The sequence below is a fragment of the Gambusia affinis genome, linkage group LG09 (genome assembly GCF_019740435.1).
Source record: "Gambusia affinis linkage group LG09, SWU_Gaff_1.0, whole genome shotgun sequence".
NCBI lineage: Eukaryota > Metazoa > Chordata > Actinopteri > Cyprinodontiformes > Poeciliidae > Gambusia > Gambusia affinis.
This window is the reverse complement of record NC_057876.1, coordinates 25065586-25081348: the sequence shown is the minus strand read 5'-3', so window position 1 is coordinate 25081348 and position 15763 is coordinate 25065586. Positions and strand designations below refer to the sequence as shown.

Here is a 15763-nt window from a genome sequence, read left to right as displayed (position 1 = left end):
CAAAAAAATAATAGAAGAGTAACTTAGTGCAGCAATATGGTTATTGGCTGAGTTAATTCTTTGAATTTAAAGTGCATAACTCACCATCTTACATTTCTCATTGATTATTTTTTCCCTCCCCTCCAGGGGGTCTTTTATGGACTCTAGTGTCCCTTATTTGAAAGTAGGCTGACAGGAAACGGGGAAGACATGCGGTAAATGTTGACAGGTCCGGGAATCAAACCCGTGAGCGCTGCGTCGAGGACTCAAGGCCTCCAAACGTGGGTCGCGCTATCCCCTACACCACCACTGCACGCCCACATTTCTCATTGATAATTGTTTTCTAAGTCCTGCATTGAAGCATTTTGTGAACCGTGTTTTGAATGATCATTAAGGAGACATGGTTCCCCAAACAACTTCAGTTCTTCTTACAGTGATCTTTGGAGAGTTGATTCACATCCCTTCTCGCTGTGGCATCACAAGTCAGCACACGTCTACAGTACTTCATTTGAATGGCATATTCTCTTCTCTTTTCCATGTTGAAGAGTAGCTAAGAAAAATAGGCCTTCTCTATAAATTTAAATGGAAAGCAAGTAATGGGTGAACTAATTCAGAGCTAAATGAATTAGCGACCCATAACTATTAATTACAAAACTTCAGACAGATTTAGTTTTTAGGAATTGTTAGGGTTACAAGTAAGATTTTTACTTTCTGAATTGTAAATTTTTTTCCAAAAAGTTTCATCATGACATTATGGTTTTGTAATCAGAGATATTTCATCCATCCATCCATCCATTTTCTGTTCACCCTTGTCCCTAATGGGGTCGGGAGGGTTGCTGGTGCCGATCTCCAGCTACGTTCCAGGCGAGAGGCGGGGTACATCAGAGATATTTATGTTAAAGATTTTTCATGCATTTTTGCCAAATGTAGCAATAAGTATTTTGTAAATATAGAAAGATTTGGGTTACGTGCAAGTCAATATCTTAGAGGAACCAACCAACATTTAAACTGTATATCTTTCCGTCTCACTCAGGTCTCACCCCTCCAACCACTCCACCTCATAAATCTGTGGAGGATGAGCTCTTTAAACCGACAGACGGAGGAAAGTGCGGCAGCAGCAGTGATAGTGGAAGTGGCAGTGAGACTTCAAATACTAACACCAACGTTACCACAAAGGGCTCAACCTGGCTGAATCGCTCCCACCACCAGAGGAAGCTTCCAGAGCAGACAGAGCTTTATGCCCAGCTGCGGCGCATGGGTCAGGCGGGAGAGGGTGACACCCAGCGCACCTTCGGTGACCATGACTACTGCGCGCTTAGTCTTGGGGAGAGCCGCAAGCGTAGCGCTGCCATGCTTGGCGCCATACTCCAGACCCAGGTGGGCAGTGAGGGAGCTGGCACCCAATCATCCAGTGTGGTGGATAATCAGGTTTTAGATGAAAAGGTCCAAGAGTGCGAAGAGGAGCGCCTTGTGATGACAGAAGTGGTAGAAACGCAGGAGCAGCAGACGACAATGGTGTTATCATCATCACCGCCATCAGACTGCCAGTCAATTGCTGCGACGCCTCCAGTTTCTGAGGAAGAGGTGGAGCGCTCATTGGCGTCTCGCTCTCCCTCACCCATCCTTCACATGTGTCCTGACTCTCCCTCCAGCAAGACAGACTCCAGGTGAGACACACTTCAGAATAAAGGGAAATATTTCAAGAGACTGGATTCAAGAAACAAAATCTATACTTTTTTGCACAGACGCAAAGGTTATAAGGGTATTTTAATTATTATATGCAGTACACCACCATCACCAAACCCAACATACACAAACGTTTTAAGTAGCATGTATTGTTTTTTTTTCTAAATACTTCTTTCCAATTATTTCTGGACTTGTAGCTCACAATAGTTATATTCATCCTGTTTTTGAAACCAAGCACAAATTACCTGGAAACACAGAGGAGAGTTGCCAAAGAGTGATGAGGTTACTTGTGTATCTATGCAAAATACAATGGCCAGCGGTGACAACATATTCCCCAACTTCAATTTGAATTCATGAAATGCATATTTATAATGTGATTTATTGATGGAGGAAAAGAAAGTCTGGAGAACTTCTACGTAATAGCCATAGTTTGGAGACCTAATAAACCAGTGGAGGAACTTACAAATTCTGCTTGTAATTCACTACAGAATGGTTGGATTAAAGTGAAAAAACTTTAATCCAAAACTATTATGAACTATATATTTGAAAACATTCAGGCAGAGGTAACAACTTGTGCTCTGGTTCTGGCCGTGCGTTTTTACTCTGGCATCAGCCCTTCATTTCTTGACAACAGTGTCACCAGAATGCTTTAAATCTGGAAACATGCACTTTGCGTGCAAGTTTAAGTTTCATGTTATATTACACTACAGTATTGTAGCTATCAATGTTATTTCAAAAGATAATAAACTAATTTCTCATAACAATTTGGGTTTCACTATAAATGCTGCATGGAAAGATAAAATACTCAGATGGCATTTGCACCTAAATATCCAGTTCTTTACTTGACTCTGTCACAGAGGAAAAAAAGCTGCTGCAGACTGTTGTTTGACTGTGAATCATCATCCATATATGGTGGTGCCTTCCTGTTTGTATAAGTAAAAATGCTTTTGACAGAGATGGTTCCAATTATATTCACACTAACTTCTTTTGGATTGTACAGCCGCTCGTTCTGATTCATAATTTAACATATAACCACTTGACATTTGATGTTTTTACCCCTCAGTCTGCATTTAGCCCTGTGCATTGGGTTGTGAAGCAGAGGAATTCAGTCGGTAAATGCGTTGTGATTTGTAGCATATAAGGGAAAAAAAACACTCAAGCAGAAGCTGTACTGTCCAAGTTAATAAGGTCAGAAGTCATGTTTGTTTCTGCTTAATGTGAAGATATAACCAGGCAAATGCTGGAGCATCACTCAGATTTCAGGCAGAACTGTTTGAATAGGTGGCCTTTCACAGAATGAGGTCAGCAGTCATGTTATGTCTTATACATTATGACAGGGAATGTAACGGTAGGAGACATAAAACAAAAAGATACTTTTTTGCCACCAGTTGGAGACTTGTGTTGGATGTGGTTCACCTGTTTCTACATGTCTCACATTACAGTTTCCCACCGACTCACTGTCTTCCTCCCTGTCTTCTTTGTTCTTCAGTGAGAATTCTGAGAGCTGTACGGACGACAACCAGGAGAACAAGGACAAGTCTGACAAGGTACACACCCTTCACATTCTGCAGCCTCATTCAAACTAAACAAAAACTTTGAAAGTGTAATTAAAGTCTGCTTGGGTTTGACAAAGGCCCAGAGTAATGCTAGTCAACGGTTTAGTTCCTCATAAGAACAACAAGCATATTGTTATTGGATCTAAACTGTTTGCATACCTGTCATTTGTTCTTATTATTGCTGTGGTTTCCTTATTGCCAGGACAACTGCCAGGTGTTTTACATCCATAACCTACCAAGCAGGGTGACAGAGAACATGCTAAGGAGGCGCTTCCAACTTTTTGACAATGCAGAGGACTGCAAAGTCATCATCTGCAATGAGTAAGGGTCCCAATCTGGATAAACGTTTTCTGAAGAGACACAGCAGATTTTGAAATGGTGCTAGTTATGGCGGATGAAGAAGATTCTGCACAAAATAAAAAGAGCAATTGGTTTTGTCTATATTGGAGGTTCTGTTCACATTGCTCTCCTTGACTCAGAGTAGATCCTCAGAGTTAGAGATGGTTGTCAGATACTGCTTCTTAACAACCGGGCATAGTGTGACGTTTTCTTTCAGGATTTGTTAAATACAAACACAAATGTAAAAATACTGCTAAAGAAATCCCAAAACTTTTGCAGTCTAAAATTTGTTCTTGTAAATATTTAAGATCAAATGCTCACTTAAAGCTAATATACCATCAGACATTACAATTCAATGAACTTTCAGGTCACACTGTTCACACTTTAGTAATAGGTTTTATTGATACATCTTTCATGTGTGTTTTTTTTCTGTGTGGCTGAAGGGAGCGCTGTGGAGTGATAAAGATACGTCAGCCGGGGGCTCAAAGACATCGCAAAGAACGAGAGATTGTTATCCAGAATGAACCTCCAGGCCTAAGGAGGCTAGCAAGGAAACGCTACATAGACCTTGGTAACCAAAATATAAACACTCATATCTATTATAGCCAATCCTAGCACTGGCAGTTATTTGTACATATCTTCTTTACATCATGTTTTTCTTCATTGAAGTTGTTAATTCAAGTTGTATTAGACTGAGAAATGGACCACTGGACCAGTATTTACCCTGAAGTAACTGAACTATTGAGTGGTGTATATGAATAACAGCTACAAATAAAGAAAAAAATTGTTTTTGAATCAGTAAAAAGCCCTTTCCTAGTGCATTACCCACGTTTTTATTTGGAAAATAATAATTTTCATAATATGGATATTGATAATAATTTGACACAAAGCTAACAAGACCGTAAACTGAGTAGAGACCATAGTCACAAGTCAAGTACAAAGTGAAAAAAATTTTCTTAAAGTTTTTGGAAAAAAACTAAATAGAACCTAAATTTGTTTTATTATTATTGGGCTTCTGTGACTCTATAGAAAGCAGATAGATTTCATGTCTCACTGCAGCTTGACTTGAGTTTTTGGAAAAGTGAACAAATCTTCAAAGCTATGACATGTCTGCCGTATTTAGCCATTTCAAACAGCTAAACCTGGAAAATGTTGATATGCCTGAGTTTGAACAATATATTAACAGGCTGCTAATATATTTTTCTGGGAAGGCCTGTGTCCAGGAACTCCTAACTGCTTCCTGCTATTCTTGCATACAGTTTTACGTACGGTTCATTCATACTAGAAAGCATCTAGACATCCATCCTACTACTTTAATAACATATTTGTGTCAGCTAATGAAGCAATTAGACAATAAAATAGACTTCTTGTAATGTGGGGTACATTTTGCTCATCAAAAAAAACATTTATCAGAAGTTAGCAGGATGACGTTGACTGATGATGCAGATTTTTACGTTAGCTCTGCCGCCTTATTGAGGTTGTAAATGTTTCAGGCTTGATTTCTACAAGGACCTTTAGTGACCTCAAAGTGTTTCTGTGTTTCAGATGAGGCTGGCCCTGGTCCTGTCAAGAGTAAGTATGATGCACTGGACTTTGACACTCTGCTGAAGGAGGCCCAGAAGTCCCTGCACCGTTGACAGTCCAGCATTGCTGGCTGGCCAGCCTTAGAAAACTGCAGCAGAACCCCTCTGACAACAAGGGTCTGCCCACAGTACCTCCGTGCAAGGCAACCTCGTAAAATGTTTACATTTTTACTGTTGGATTAACGTAACTAGGACCTTGATTTTTTAAGTCTCTTTCACCGGAGCATACTGCTAAAAAACAAGGAAGTCACCGCGAGGAGTTAAGAGACAGGAGGGAGAAAAAATGACTTTAAACAGCTAAAAACAACAATGATACAGTGCTCTGAACAAAGGTAACAACAAAGCTGCTTCCTGTCTGTACTGGTGTCGTCTTTGCCCTGCCTTGGAAAAACGGGCTTAAAAAACCTGTAGCAAATCCTTGCTATCCCTGCGTTGCGTTGGTCGTTTTAGTGTGTGTCGTTGCGTGTGCGTGTCCTTCACTCTGTTTTGTAAGCAAAAAAAAAAGAAAAGAGAAAACCTCCCTTTTTTCTGGTCACAAATGGTGAACCTGCAGGCTGTGTTTGCTTGTATGGTCATATAACCAGGATGTGAAAAAATAGTCTGTTTTGTTTTAGCAAATAATTGTATATGTTATAAATTTTTAAACTTACTCTGTGTGAGGGCGTGTTTGGGTGGGTGTGTGTGTTTGCGTGTGTCTCATGGACAAAGTATATAACAAACACATTTAATGTAAGCAACGGATGACTGATAAAAGTTTACAAACCTAAAATGAAGAAAAAAAGTCATGTTTTCTTTTTTGTAATTGTAGTGCTTCCTTGATTTGATCTATGCACTGTAACAGAGGTAAATGTCTCCTCTGTCCCCCTTCTGTGTCTAACTCTGCCATGCTAAATATTTAGCTTCTGCTACTGGCTGCTGTAGGCTTTGTTTAGTGAATGGTTTACACACAAAGACCCTATTTAAACTATTTATTATTTAAACATTGTTCATATTTTTACAACCAATTTAGATTGAGGGGGGAGTTTTCTCTAAAAAAACACTTAGATTAAAACCTTATCTTTGAATAGATTTACAAATAGACAGAGTAAGATGGCCATTGATTTGGAAAATAACAGGATTCTCTGATTTATGTTTAAAGGCAGAAATGTGAAAAAACTGGATTTGACTGCAACTAAATGTCAAGTAATTTCATAACCTGAATTAATTTTAAGATTTAGAACAGTGTGAGTAAAAAGACCAACATTTATAGTATTAACTAAACAGTAAAACAAAATTTTAACACCAATAAATTTAGCTTTAGATTAAAAGTAAAGAATATTATCCCTTTTCAATGTTTTGCTCTACAAAGAGTATAAAAAGCTGATATCAGCTGATTAATGATTAGTTGGGTTGTCTGTTGAGGTAGCTAAAAACTACCATAACAGATAGCTTGGACTCATTTAGTTGCCATGTCATTCTTGTCATTGGTTTTCATGATCGGAAACCTTTACAGCTAAATTTGTCTTTGTTGTACATGAGAGAATCGTTGTAGCTTTTTTTTTTCGGTCAGCTGACTATCAGTGTGGGCACTTTCACTGGAATCTCAAAATAATACTTTACACTATAGAAACAGCTGATATTGACTTACTTTTTACTGGGAAATAACCCATTCGGAGTTATGAGTTTATCGCAAGTTGAAACCCGACTCATGGACAGAACTAAGCCAGAGGAAAGCTGGGTTATGAATCACATATCTATTTTTAGGTAGTAAAACAAAACTCCCTTATTTGACTATGAGTTTAAAGAGATTTTTAAAATTCTTTTAAACACATTAAGCTTGTTTGCATAGCTTTAATTTAGACAAAATGTTGACAAATCCTTTATAAATCTTTTGAACTGCAATGATATCCTTACATGTCTGTTATTTCTTCTAAAGGTAATGACAAATAATGGTGTTATTTGTGAGCAAAACATTTTGTTCCCTGGAATGTGCATCACTTCAATTACATGTAGTTTAACATGCAAAAGGAATAAGTGCATCAAGCACAACGGGAATTTATTTTATAGCAACATAAGGTAGTTTGTCATTTCTGATATTTTTGTAATGAGTTCAAACATAAGAAAAGGTTTTATTTGGGCACCAATATGAAAATTTGGGCCAATATTAATATATTAAAAACATCTATATGCAGATAAACCTGATGAACATTTATAGATATATATGAAAAATACAAATAAAATTCTGTAAAACCTCCTTCCTCACTGCCTGCTTGCATGTTACAACCATGCAAGGTGTTCTCTATACCAGTCCATTTCAATCCAATCATCTATCACATTCAGTTGAGTTAATACTGAATACAACATAAAGTAGTGGTCTTTAAATATATTGTGTTGATTTAGGGTTAGTGAACTGTTTGGTTTTATAAGCACAAAATGCATTACCCATTAATACACTACGGTCACAGATGGAGTAGGAATGTATTTTAAGAAGCTGAATGTAATTGTCGTGTTGTTCCCACACAAAGATTGTGGAGCGATGTGGTGCTTCAAAAGATGGGTTTGCTTGATAATTTCAGACTGGATCTGGTTAGCAGCTAGCTTACATTCCAGCAGCAGCCAGCAGCAGCATGCCTTGAAAACTTAAGAGAGTCTCTGAATCCTGCCAATCTGGTGGCATCAACTCCCCACCAATAATGCAGCCAGGTAGCTGGCAAGGGATCAGCTGATTAAGAACTAAGAAAGTAACTGGCTGAGAATTCAATTTCTCGTCATCTACCGGGTCAGATGAGCGTCTCTACCTCACATCCCTTCATCCAGGTCCTGACCGTCTTTTTGTTTAGTGGTTTTCCTGAACGCTCTCCCTCCTCATCTATTATCACAGCATCAAAAGTTTGTTTTCTTGAAGATTACAGCTTTCACAGCTGATGAGGGGTGTAGGATTGAAACCCGACTCATGGACAGAACCTATAAGGGGTATAGGTTTAGTTTTCTAAGCTCCTTGTGACAGAGATGATCTCTTTTTGTAGTCTGTCCTCCGCTTGCCTCATAACGGTGTCCGTTTGTTGGAGTCTCAACGTTGTATCCTCGTGTAATTGAATGTTTTGTCTTTGTCTCGTGTTTGAGTTGGACACTGCTGACGCTTACGGGTCAGTGAGAGGTTGAACAGCAATCTGGTGGACTGGTTGTTCCTTGTGCGTACTTCATTGGTGAAGATTCAAAATCTTCTCCAACTGCACTTGTTTTTATGTTGTCATCAAGGAAGTGCCACTCCCCCTGTTTTTATCTGCTCACCCTCTCCTTGCCTAGGACATCCAGTAAAAACGCAGCCTAACTCTTTCTCCATCCCTAACTTCTCTCTCTTTGTGGGTTCAAGACCTCATCTTCTCCAGGTCTCCCCTCACAAAGTTTCAACTTTTCACCCGATAATTCCCCCATCCTGGTTCTTGTCTTTTCTATCTAATCCACATCTTGGTAACACACACACATACACAAAAAAATTGAATGTTTACATCACTTGTTTCTCCTTTGACTTTATTAGGAACGCACACTAAGTACAAAGGCGCCTTATTCAGTGCTTAAAAATGACATAACAGCAAGTTAAGATTCTGGAGTGGATGCCTTCCTCTCCAGGCTCACAGATGTCCAAAACTAACACTTTAGTGCTATACATACTGATTGAAAACAAGGTGTCGTCTGTTAAAAAGGACAAAAAAACAACAACTTGTGAACTGAGTAAGGTTTTGTGCTTAGTATGTATACTACTAAAAAGTGAGAGAATGTGCTGGTTTACATGTTAAAAAGATAATATATGAATATATAATGTGTATATAGCACTATGCCTCATTGTAAACATGAAATTTATTGTGTGTTCTTATTTTATTTTATTTTTTTGGTGGTGGGTCACACTTGATTACTAATAAGACAGGAGATTTCAGGTCTGTTTTGTTTCAGTATGTTAATTTTGTTCAGTATACAGGGAGGAAATGAAGGGAAAATCACAATTTCACACAAAGTCCAACACAACACTGTAGCAAAAAGGAAAAAAAACAACAAATGAAAAAGTATCACCATAGATAATCACGCTAGAAGGCTGTATTTTGTATCTTAATGTGGATTTTGGGTTTTTTTCTTTTCTTAAAAAGCAATTTTCCAATGCAATACGTAATAATCTCAAGAGAGCCTTTGTGAAAAACGGAGGTAATAATGTACAGTGTGTGGTTGATTGTTGAGCTATTACATGGGCAACTGTTAAGCTACGGATTAAATAGGCTGCTGTACTGTACGTAGACTGCCATTTAAAAAATAATCTACAGGAAGAATGTGGTCAGAAAAGCAGATAAATGGAACACACTGTTCTAACGTTCTCACTGCACAAATCGTCCTAATTGGTGAACTACCTTCACTGTTTTTTCTTCTTGTAAGCTGTTGTAACGATATTATTACCACCTTTTGATGGTGCACAGATTTGGTTTGAATCAGAGTTGCTTAAAGCGCTTACTTTATAGCCAATAACTACACAGTTCATGTATATCTCTGGTAAAGGAATGTGACAGGGAGGTGTTGAAGAAAAGTTGGTGAATATTTTCCAACAGCCGATGTTGACACTGTAGAAATCCTAGTCGCACTGCTGCACCTTACTTTGGATCGAAAAAGGTCGACATGGGAGGGTACATTCTTCTTGAAAAACATTCAGGCAATTATCCAGTTCAGGTTTTCCTTGCAGCTGACCATCGATAACGTAAAGGAGAGATATGCTGTCTTTTCATGTAAATTAAAGTTCAACCTTGAGCCTGCAGTACTGCTATGGTTTCTACAGTGACTGCCTCTGTGCCTGTGAGGCTTTTCAAGGGTTAAATGAAATCGGATCAATCCCATGTCTAACATGGCAAGCCTTAAAAATCAGTTTGGGGGGAAACTAAGTTATCATTAGCTTTTAATATTACTATTTAAACTTCTTTCCAATCCAACGTGGTTTATTATTAAATAATTACTGACGTAATTTTTTCAATAGCCATACTATAAAAAAGGTATATACATATATATGAATATATATATATATATTTGTGTGTTTGTGTAGATATCTAGATTATTATATACTTTCTTATAGAAAACTTTGATGTGGGTCATTCTTCGCAGTGTTTTGAGAACACGTTGACACATTTCAACATTAATAACTGCTGTCTATTTGGTCTAGGTGCTAGATCAATAGGCAGTGAATCCAAATAAATAAATAAAAACTTATTTAAAAAAAATAAAAAACTTCCAAAGGGAATTACCCTCATAAGAATGCAATATCTTTCTTTCCACTCTTCATTTCAGAAAAAAATGGAAAATGGTGAGAAAACAAACTTCTTAATAGGCAAGCTGACCAAAACAAAAAGTTAAAATAAAGAGCAACAATTCACCAGGGATGGTGAACAAATGAAAAAACGTCCTGAGATTCAGTTCTAAATGTTACGTTTTTAATGCCATGGCTCAGTAAATCTTTGCGTCACTCACTGTTTGTTTTAAGCCATGAAATTATTCCCGACCACGACAGGAGTGCTTGCAATATGGGCCGAGTTAAAATGAAGTGTTCAAAGAACTTAATGGCTAATCTGACAAACTAAAAGGTGACACTGATGTCAAACAGATACTTATTTGGGACTGCAAGCTGTCAAATCTGCTTAATATGAGTGAGTGTTTTTTTTCTTTATGAATTTTGGGGTTGGATATAAAAGGGCATATGTTTATGTTGTTTTTCATTACTGTTTATTTCACTGTCTGTACATCTAATGACTATCAAATTCAAAAATGATTTTTTTCTTCTTTTTTTAACCTAGTTTTCTTTTTTTTTGGTAAAACAAAAAAGTAAATACTACTAGTGAGATTTTATATTTTTACATATGTTTGTTTTATTTTATGTTTTGTTTTTCTTTTTTATTTATATGCCACTTAGTTTTGATGTCTTCAAAGGGTGTTTTTTTTTCTTTGTTGTGTAATTTCATATTTCTTGAGAATGTGGAGACAAAGGCATTTCAGTATTTTTGAATTGTTAAAATCTAGTTTCATAGAAGCTAAAGTATCTGATGTTATAAATTATATTTTAATTCATGTAAATAGTTTAAAACAGACAACTATGGCTTCCTTTTAAACTGAATACATTTCTCTTCAGAGATTGTTTACATTATGAAACTGTAGAGATGTGCTCCTCATATACTGTATAAAGTACATATATTCATTGATTTGCCTCCAAAAATAAAATCCTAATGAACAACATTCTGGCTTTGCTTTTGTTTATTTATCAAGAAACACAATAAATAAATATATTCTGCCTAAATACGCTGCTGCTGGACCCCCGATGTTTACACATGCACATGAAAATGACTGCAAACAAATTCATACAACCAGACATCTTTGAAAAGCAGAAGTAGAGCATCCTGTACAGCCATCTAGGCTGCAATAACTGGCTTCTGGATGGTAATTGAACAAAACACTTGCCTTTTCCAGCACATAGAGAGGTAAAACCACCTGAACACCTCAGTTTGGCTCGCTATATGATTGGCTGTATTTCATTGGGGTTGCTAGGTGATAGGCAGTACCTGCTGATTTGTGACATTACATTCCAGAGATTTTGTACGTCATTTTGCACACAACAAAAACATTAACTTATTCATTGTGAAAAAGTGGCTGTGTTTTTAGAAGCAGTAGAAACCCAAATGGAAGTAAAAAAAATGTGTCAAATGTGGACTTTGCTAAAATACGTCCACTTCAAAAAGCAGTTAACACTGTTTAACACTAAGTCAGTTAAACAATTTGAGATCTGATCTATAAATTGAGAGGGCCTTGTAATATAAAACAAAAATGTGCAGTGGTTCAAGTGCTTTGCAATTTGGATAGGAAAACCTAGATCTTAGATATTCAGAAGAACTGTAGTTATTAATTGGTCAGGGATTAATTAATAAATATGAATGAAAAAAGATTGCTATGCCTCCTTGCCCAGTCCTTCGAGGAATGTAAAAATTTAAAGAATTAGAAGGAGTTTAACCATTTTTATGAACGTAATCCTTTTCAGTCTGAGCCTTATTTTTTGTGAGATTTTTATGATTTGCTCTTTTTAGGTTAATCTTTAATCCATTTTATTTTAGCTGTGGGCAAGACACGGTCTCAGTAAGGGTAATGGATGGATAACAGTACATAAGCAGCAAAGAAGTTTATTAAACTGCAAACCTGATAGAATTTGCAGAGGTTAAATGTCACCTTAACAGTTTCTACAGGTTAAATGCTGACAGTTTTAGCTTGTGTATAGATACTCTTCACACTGCAAGAACAACTGGACGAAGAATCAACTTCACAATGTCTGTGGTTTGTCTTCACAAATATGCTTTCTCTGGTATTCAAGCACACACAATGACACGCTAACAGACATTCACTATTTTCAGTCCTTTGGTTAACAACACCCTATTAACAGGCCGCTGGCAATTTTCCGCCTGGATAGACAGTAATTCACATGTCAGTGACCGCACCACTGAAGTGAGTGCTCAGAAGATCCCTGCACCAGCAATGGTGTATGGATGTATTTCTTGTCCAACTAACATCACCAAAGACTGGACTATAGATTTATCATGTGACATTTGTTGTAACTTTAGGTACCAAACAAATGTGACCCTTTCAACTTTTTTGAGTCACAGCAAGGCAAACTACTGCTACGTTTCAGCAGTGTGTCTTTTACTTACTTATTTATAATCTCTTTTAAATTTCTTAATGCATCCAAATAAATATAACAGTAATTCATGATCTATTAAAAGTCATGTTAAAACAGCTATTTGCAGAAGTATTAACCTTTAAATCTGGTGACTGTAAAGCCAAAGCCAGAGGAGATTAGAAATCATCCTGTCAGCCATTTCCTGTCCTGCTGTCCTCTGTACGGCTGTGGGGTAGTCGTGACTGCAGCAAAAGAAGGAGCTCTGCACTGCAGAGATATCAGACACACAGCTTTATCCCCCATGAGGTCCGAAGTAACGGACAAAAACATCAAGAGGAGGACATTACCTTGAAATCCAAACCTCATAATTCTGCCTGTCATGGACTCCCACGTTGTTTTGTAAACAAATTTGAAAGTCTTTTAAAAATAGAATCTAATGGCAGTCAGACTTATACTGCTGTGAAAAAGTACTTACCACCTTAGAATATTCCTGTTTTTGTCACACTTTTGTGATTCAGATCATCAAACAGATTTTATTAACAAAGATGGTGAGTTTTCAGCTTCAACAGTCCATTTAAGGTCATGAACCATCTTTTGAATCAGATTTGAGTTGTGATTTGATTTGACCGCTGTGCCATGATCCTCATACAGGCCTGTGATTCTAATGCAGTCAGTACTTTAAACAAAGGCAAGACTGATGAGTGCCAGCATATTTTTCATCATATTAATATGTATTGACTTTCATTCCCCCTTACATGTCAGGACCTTTGGTTTGAACGCAAGGTGAAACTTAAAACGTGTGGATCAAGGAGCTAACGGACCATTTGAAAGAGTTCTTGAATTTCATTAGCTGGAGGAAAAATGATTTTTTAGAGCCATTAGCCTTCAAGATGTCAGACAAGGTTCTATTTAAGTTGTTTTATAGGTTGAGCAAATATTAGGTTATAGTGAGTAGTTAGTAGGGTTTTTTCTTACCCTTAGGAAAAAAATCTGAATTTAAAATCAATGTCTTGTATTTACTCATTTTGTTTTTATTTGTCTTATGAACTAGAAGGTTTAAAAATAGGTGACAAGGAAAAAAAATAAGAAATCTGTTCAGGACAAATAAATTTTTGGCCATGTAAGTTAATTATTGCTCGACTTTTTAAGTTTTCTTCAGTGTCCATTGTACTAACCTTTGTAGTTCATGAGGCTGTGGTTAATTCAGTTCTTGCTCTTTACTGTATATATTATATTCCCAGATTCATTGTTGACATATCGACTTGATACCATCAGGCAAAAACTGAGTACATCATGTGCAAATTTGCCCTAATGACATGTGCAACACTATGTTCTATAATAGAAACATCAAGATACACAATACCCAGCACTGTTGCTCATATGAGCAATAATATGCTCCACTCACATATTTTCTCCAGAGAGATGCTTCAGCACTTGCCACTGCATGAGTAATATATTTCCAAATACTAATAAATGAGTCAGAGGGGTTTTGTTCCGCAACATAAAGCATATATTATTTGCTTCTGTTTCCAGTGTTTTCTAAAAAATAATGTAAATTTACATAGGGAAGCAGAATATTGTTGTATATGACAACATTTTCATGTCCTGATTTTGAAGATAAAATTGTAAAGGATATGGTTTTGAAAATCCATATCTTAAAAGTGTCCACTGTATTCTATCAGTGGTTTGTGAAATCATTCTTTTGCTAAAGTTTTTTTTACCCATCTCAAGAACTAAATAGCTCTTGGGATGGGTGGAGAGTGTGTGTATCAGTTTTAGCTCTTGTCACAGATTCTCAGATGGACTTCAGTCTAGACTTTGAATGAGCCATTTAGTACATAAAAAGTCTTAGCTAAACCAACTTAGCTAAAACTACTGTGAAGAATTATTTCTTAAATTTTTGAGTGTGTCAAGAGAATGATAGAACCAAGGGACCAACATATATTTAGTAAATCAGTCCTGTGAAGTAATGAAGTTCACTCAGACACAAAAGATTAGTATAAAAAATTTGATTCCACAAAAAAATAAAAATTTTTACTGAGGGTGATTGGCTTGATCAACTTATACACCAGCTGCAGAAGTTCAAGAATAAAGGAGGATCTATTTTCTAAGTAAACATTTTAAAATCTTCAACATTCCTGATCTGTAACTTCAAGAGAAAATGTGTAGGCTATGAGCATGCATTGTTCACAAATATGTTTTCTTCCTATTAATTTTAAACAGTTCAAGTTGAAGATAAACACTAGATGGTATCTTATTAAATGTGTCATCTTCAGCTATGTCTAAAAAGGTTAATTATTTTGTTTTGCAGAATATATGGCTCATTTTACTGGTAAATGTATTTTTAAGCACATTGATTTTGTACCTATGTTTTTAAAAGCAGGCTGAACAATATGAGATCCAGTCATATACAGTTGAGCAATATAAATGTTTAACTTGGTCAGAAATAAAAAAAAGATTAAGCTATAACCTGATTACTTGTCATTGTGCATTGTTTGAAATGCATTTTCTGCTGTCTATAAATAATATTAACCCAACAACATCTGAGAACCCCTCAGGAGATTTTAACGCTGATTCATGGAGCACTGGTGTTAGAATGCTGAACAGATGCAGGTGGAGTGGATGTATTTTAGTTTGTGATACATTTGCTTTCTGCATAGATCCTGTTTATTGCTGGAGTTGTTGGATAAGCCTCTTAAACTGTCCTCATGAGGCATGCTGATCCAGGTAGCCACACACACACACGCACACACAACATGCTCAGACTGAGATAAATTGACATGGTTTTGTGCTTGTGCAAAGAAAATCTGAGACAATGATAAAAAGGTCACTTCCCATCTAGAGATAATGTTACTGGAATCTCATTTTGCTTCTTTAATATTCCTTTCTAACATAACTGGAAGCCAACCATCTCCGTCATTTCACACTTAGGTGGGCTTTTTATCCACTTTGCAATC

At 36.8% G+C, this 15763-nt stretch overlaps 1 protein-coding gene across 4 annotated transcripts in view; it reads left to right on the top strand.

Annotated features, from left to right (window-relative positions):
• ppargc1b (peroxisome proliferator-activated receptor gamma, coactivator 1 beta) overlaps positions 1-11374 on the top strand; it is a 110406-nt gene extending 99032 nt beyond the window's left edge. For all 4 annotated transcript variants that reach the window (XM_044126149.1, XM_044126146.1, XM_044126150.1 and 1 more), the window contains 5 exons: positions 1013-1646; positions 3155-3212; positions 3424-3542; positions 4004-4131; positions 5106-11374. In XM_044126149.1, coding sequence (XP_043982084.1) covers positions 1013-1646; positions 3155-3212; positions 3424-3542; positions 4004-4131; positions 5106-5197 — 1031 coding nt within the window. In that variant the 3' untranslated portion in view covers positions 5198-11374. The remainder of the gene's footprint in view (positions 1-1012; positions 1647-3154; positions 3213-3423; positions 3543-4003; positions 4132-5105) is intronic.
• The last annotated feature ends 4389 nt before the right edge of the window (positions 11375-15763 follow it).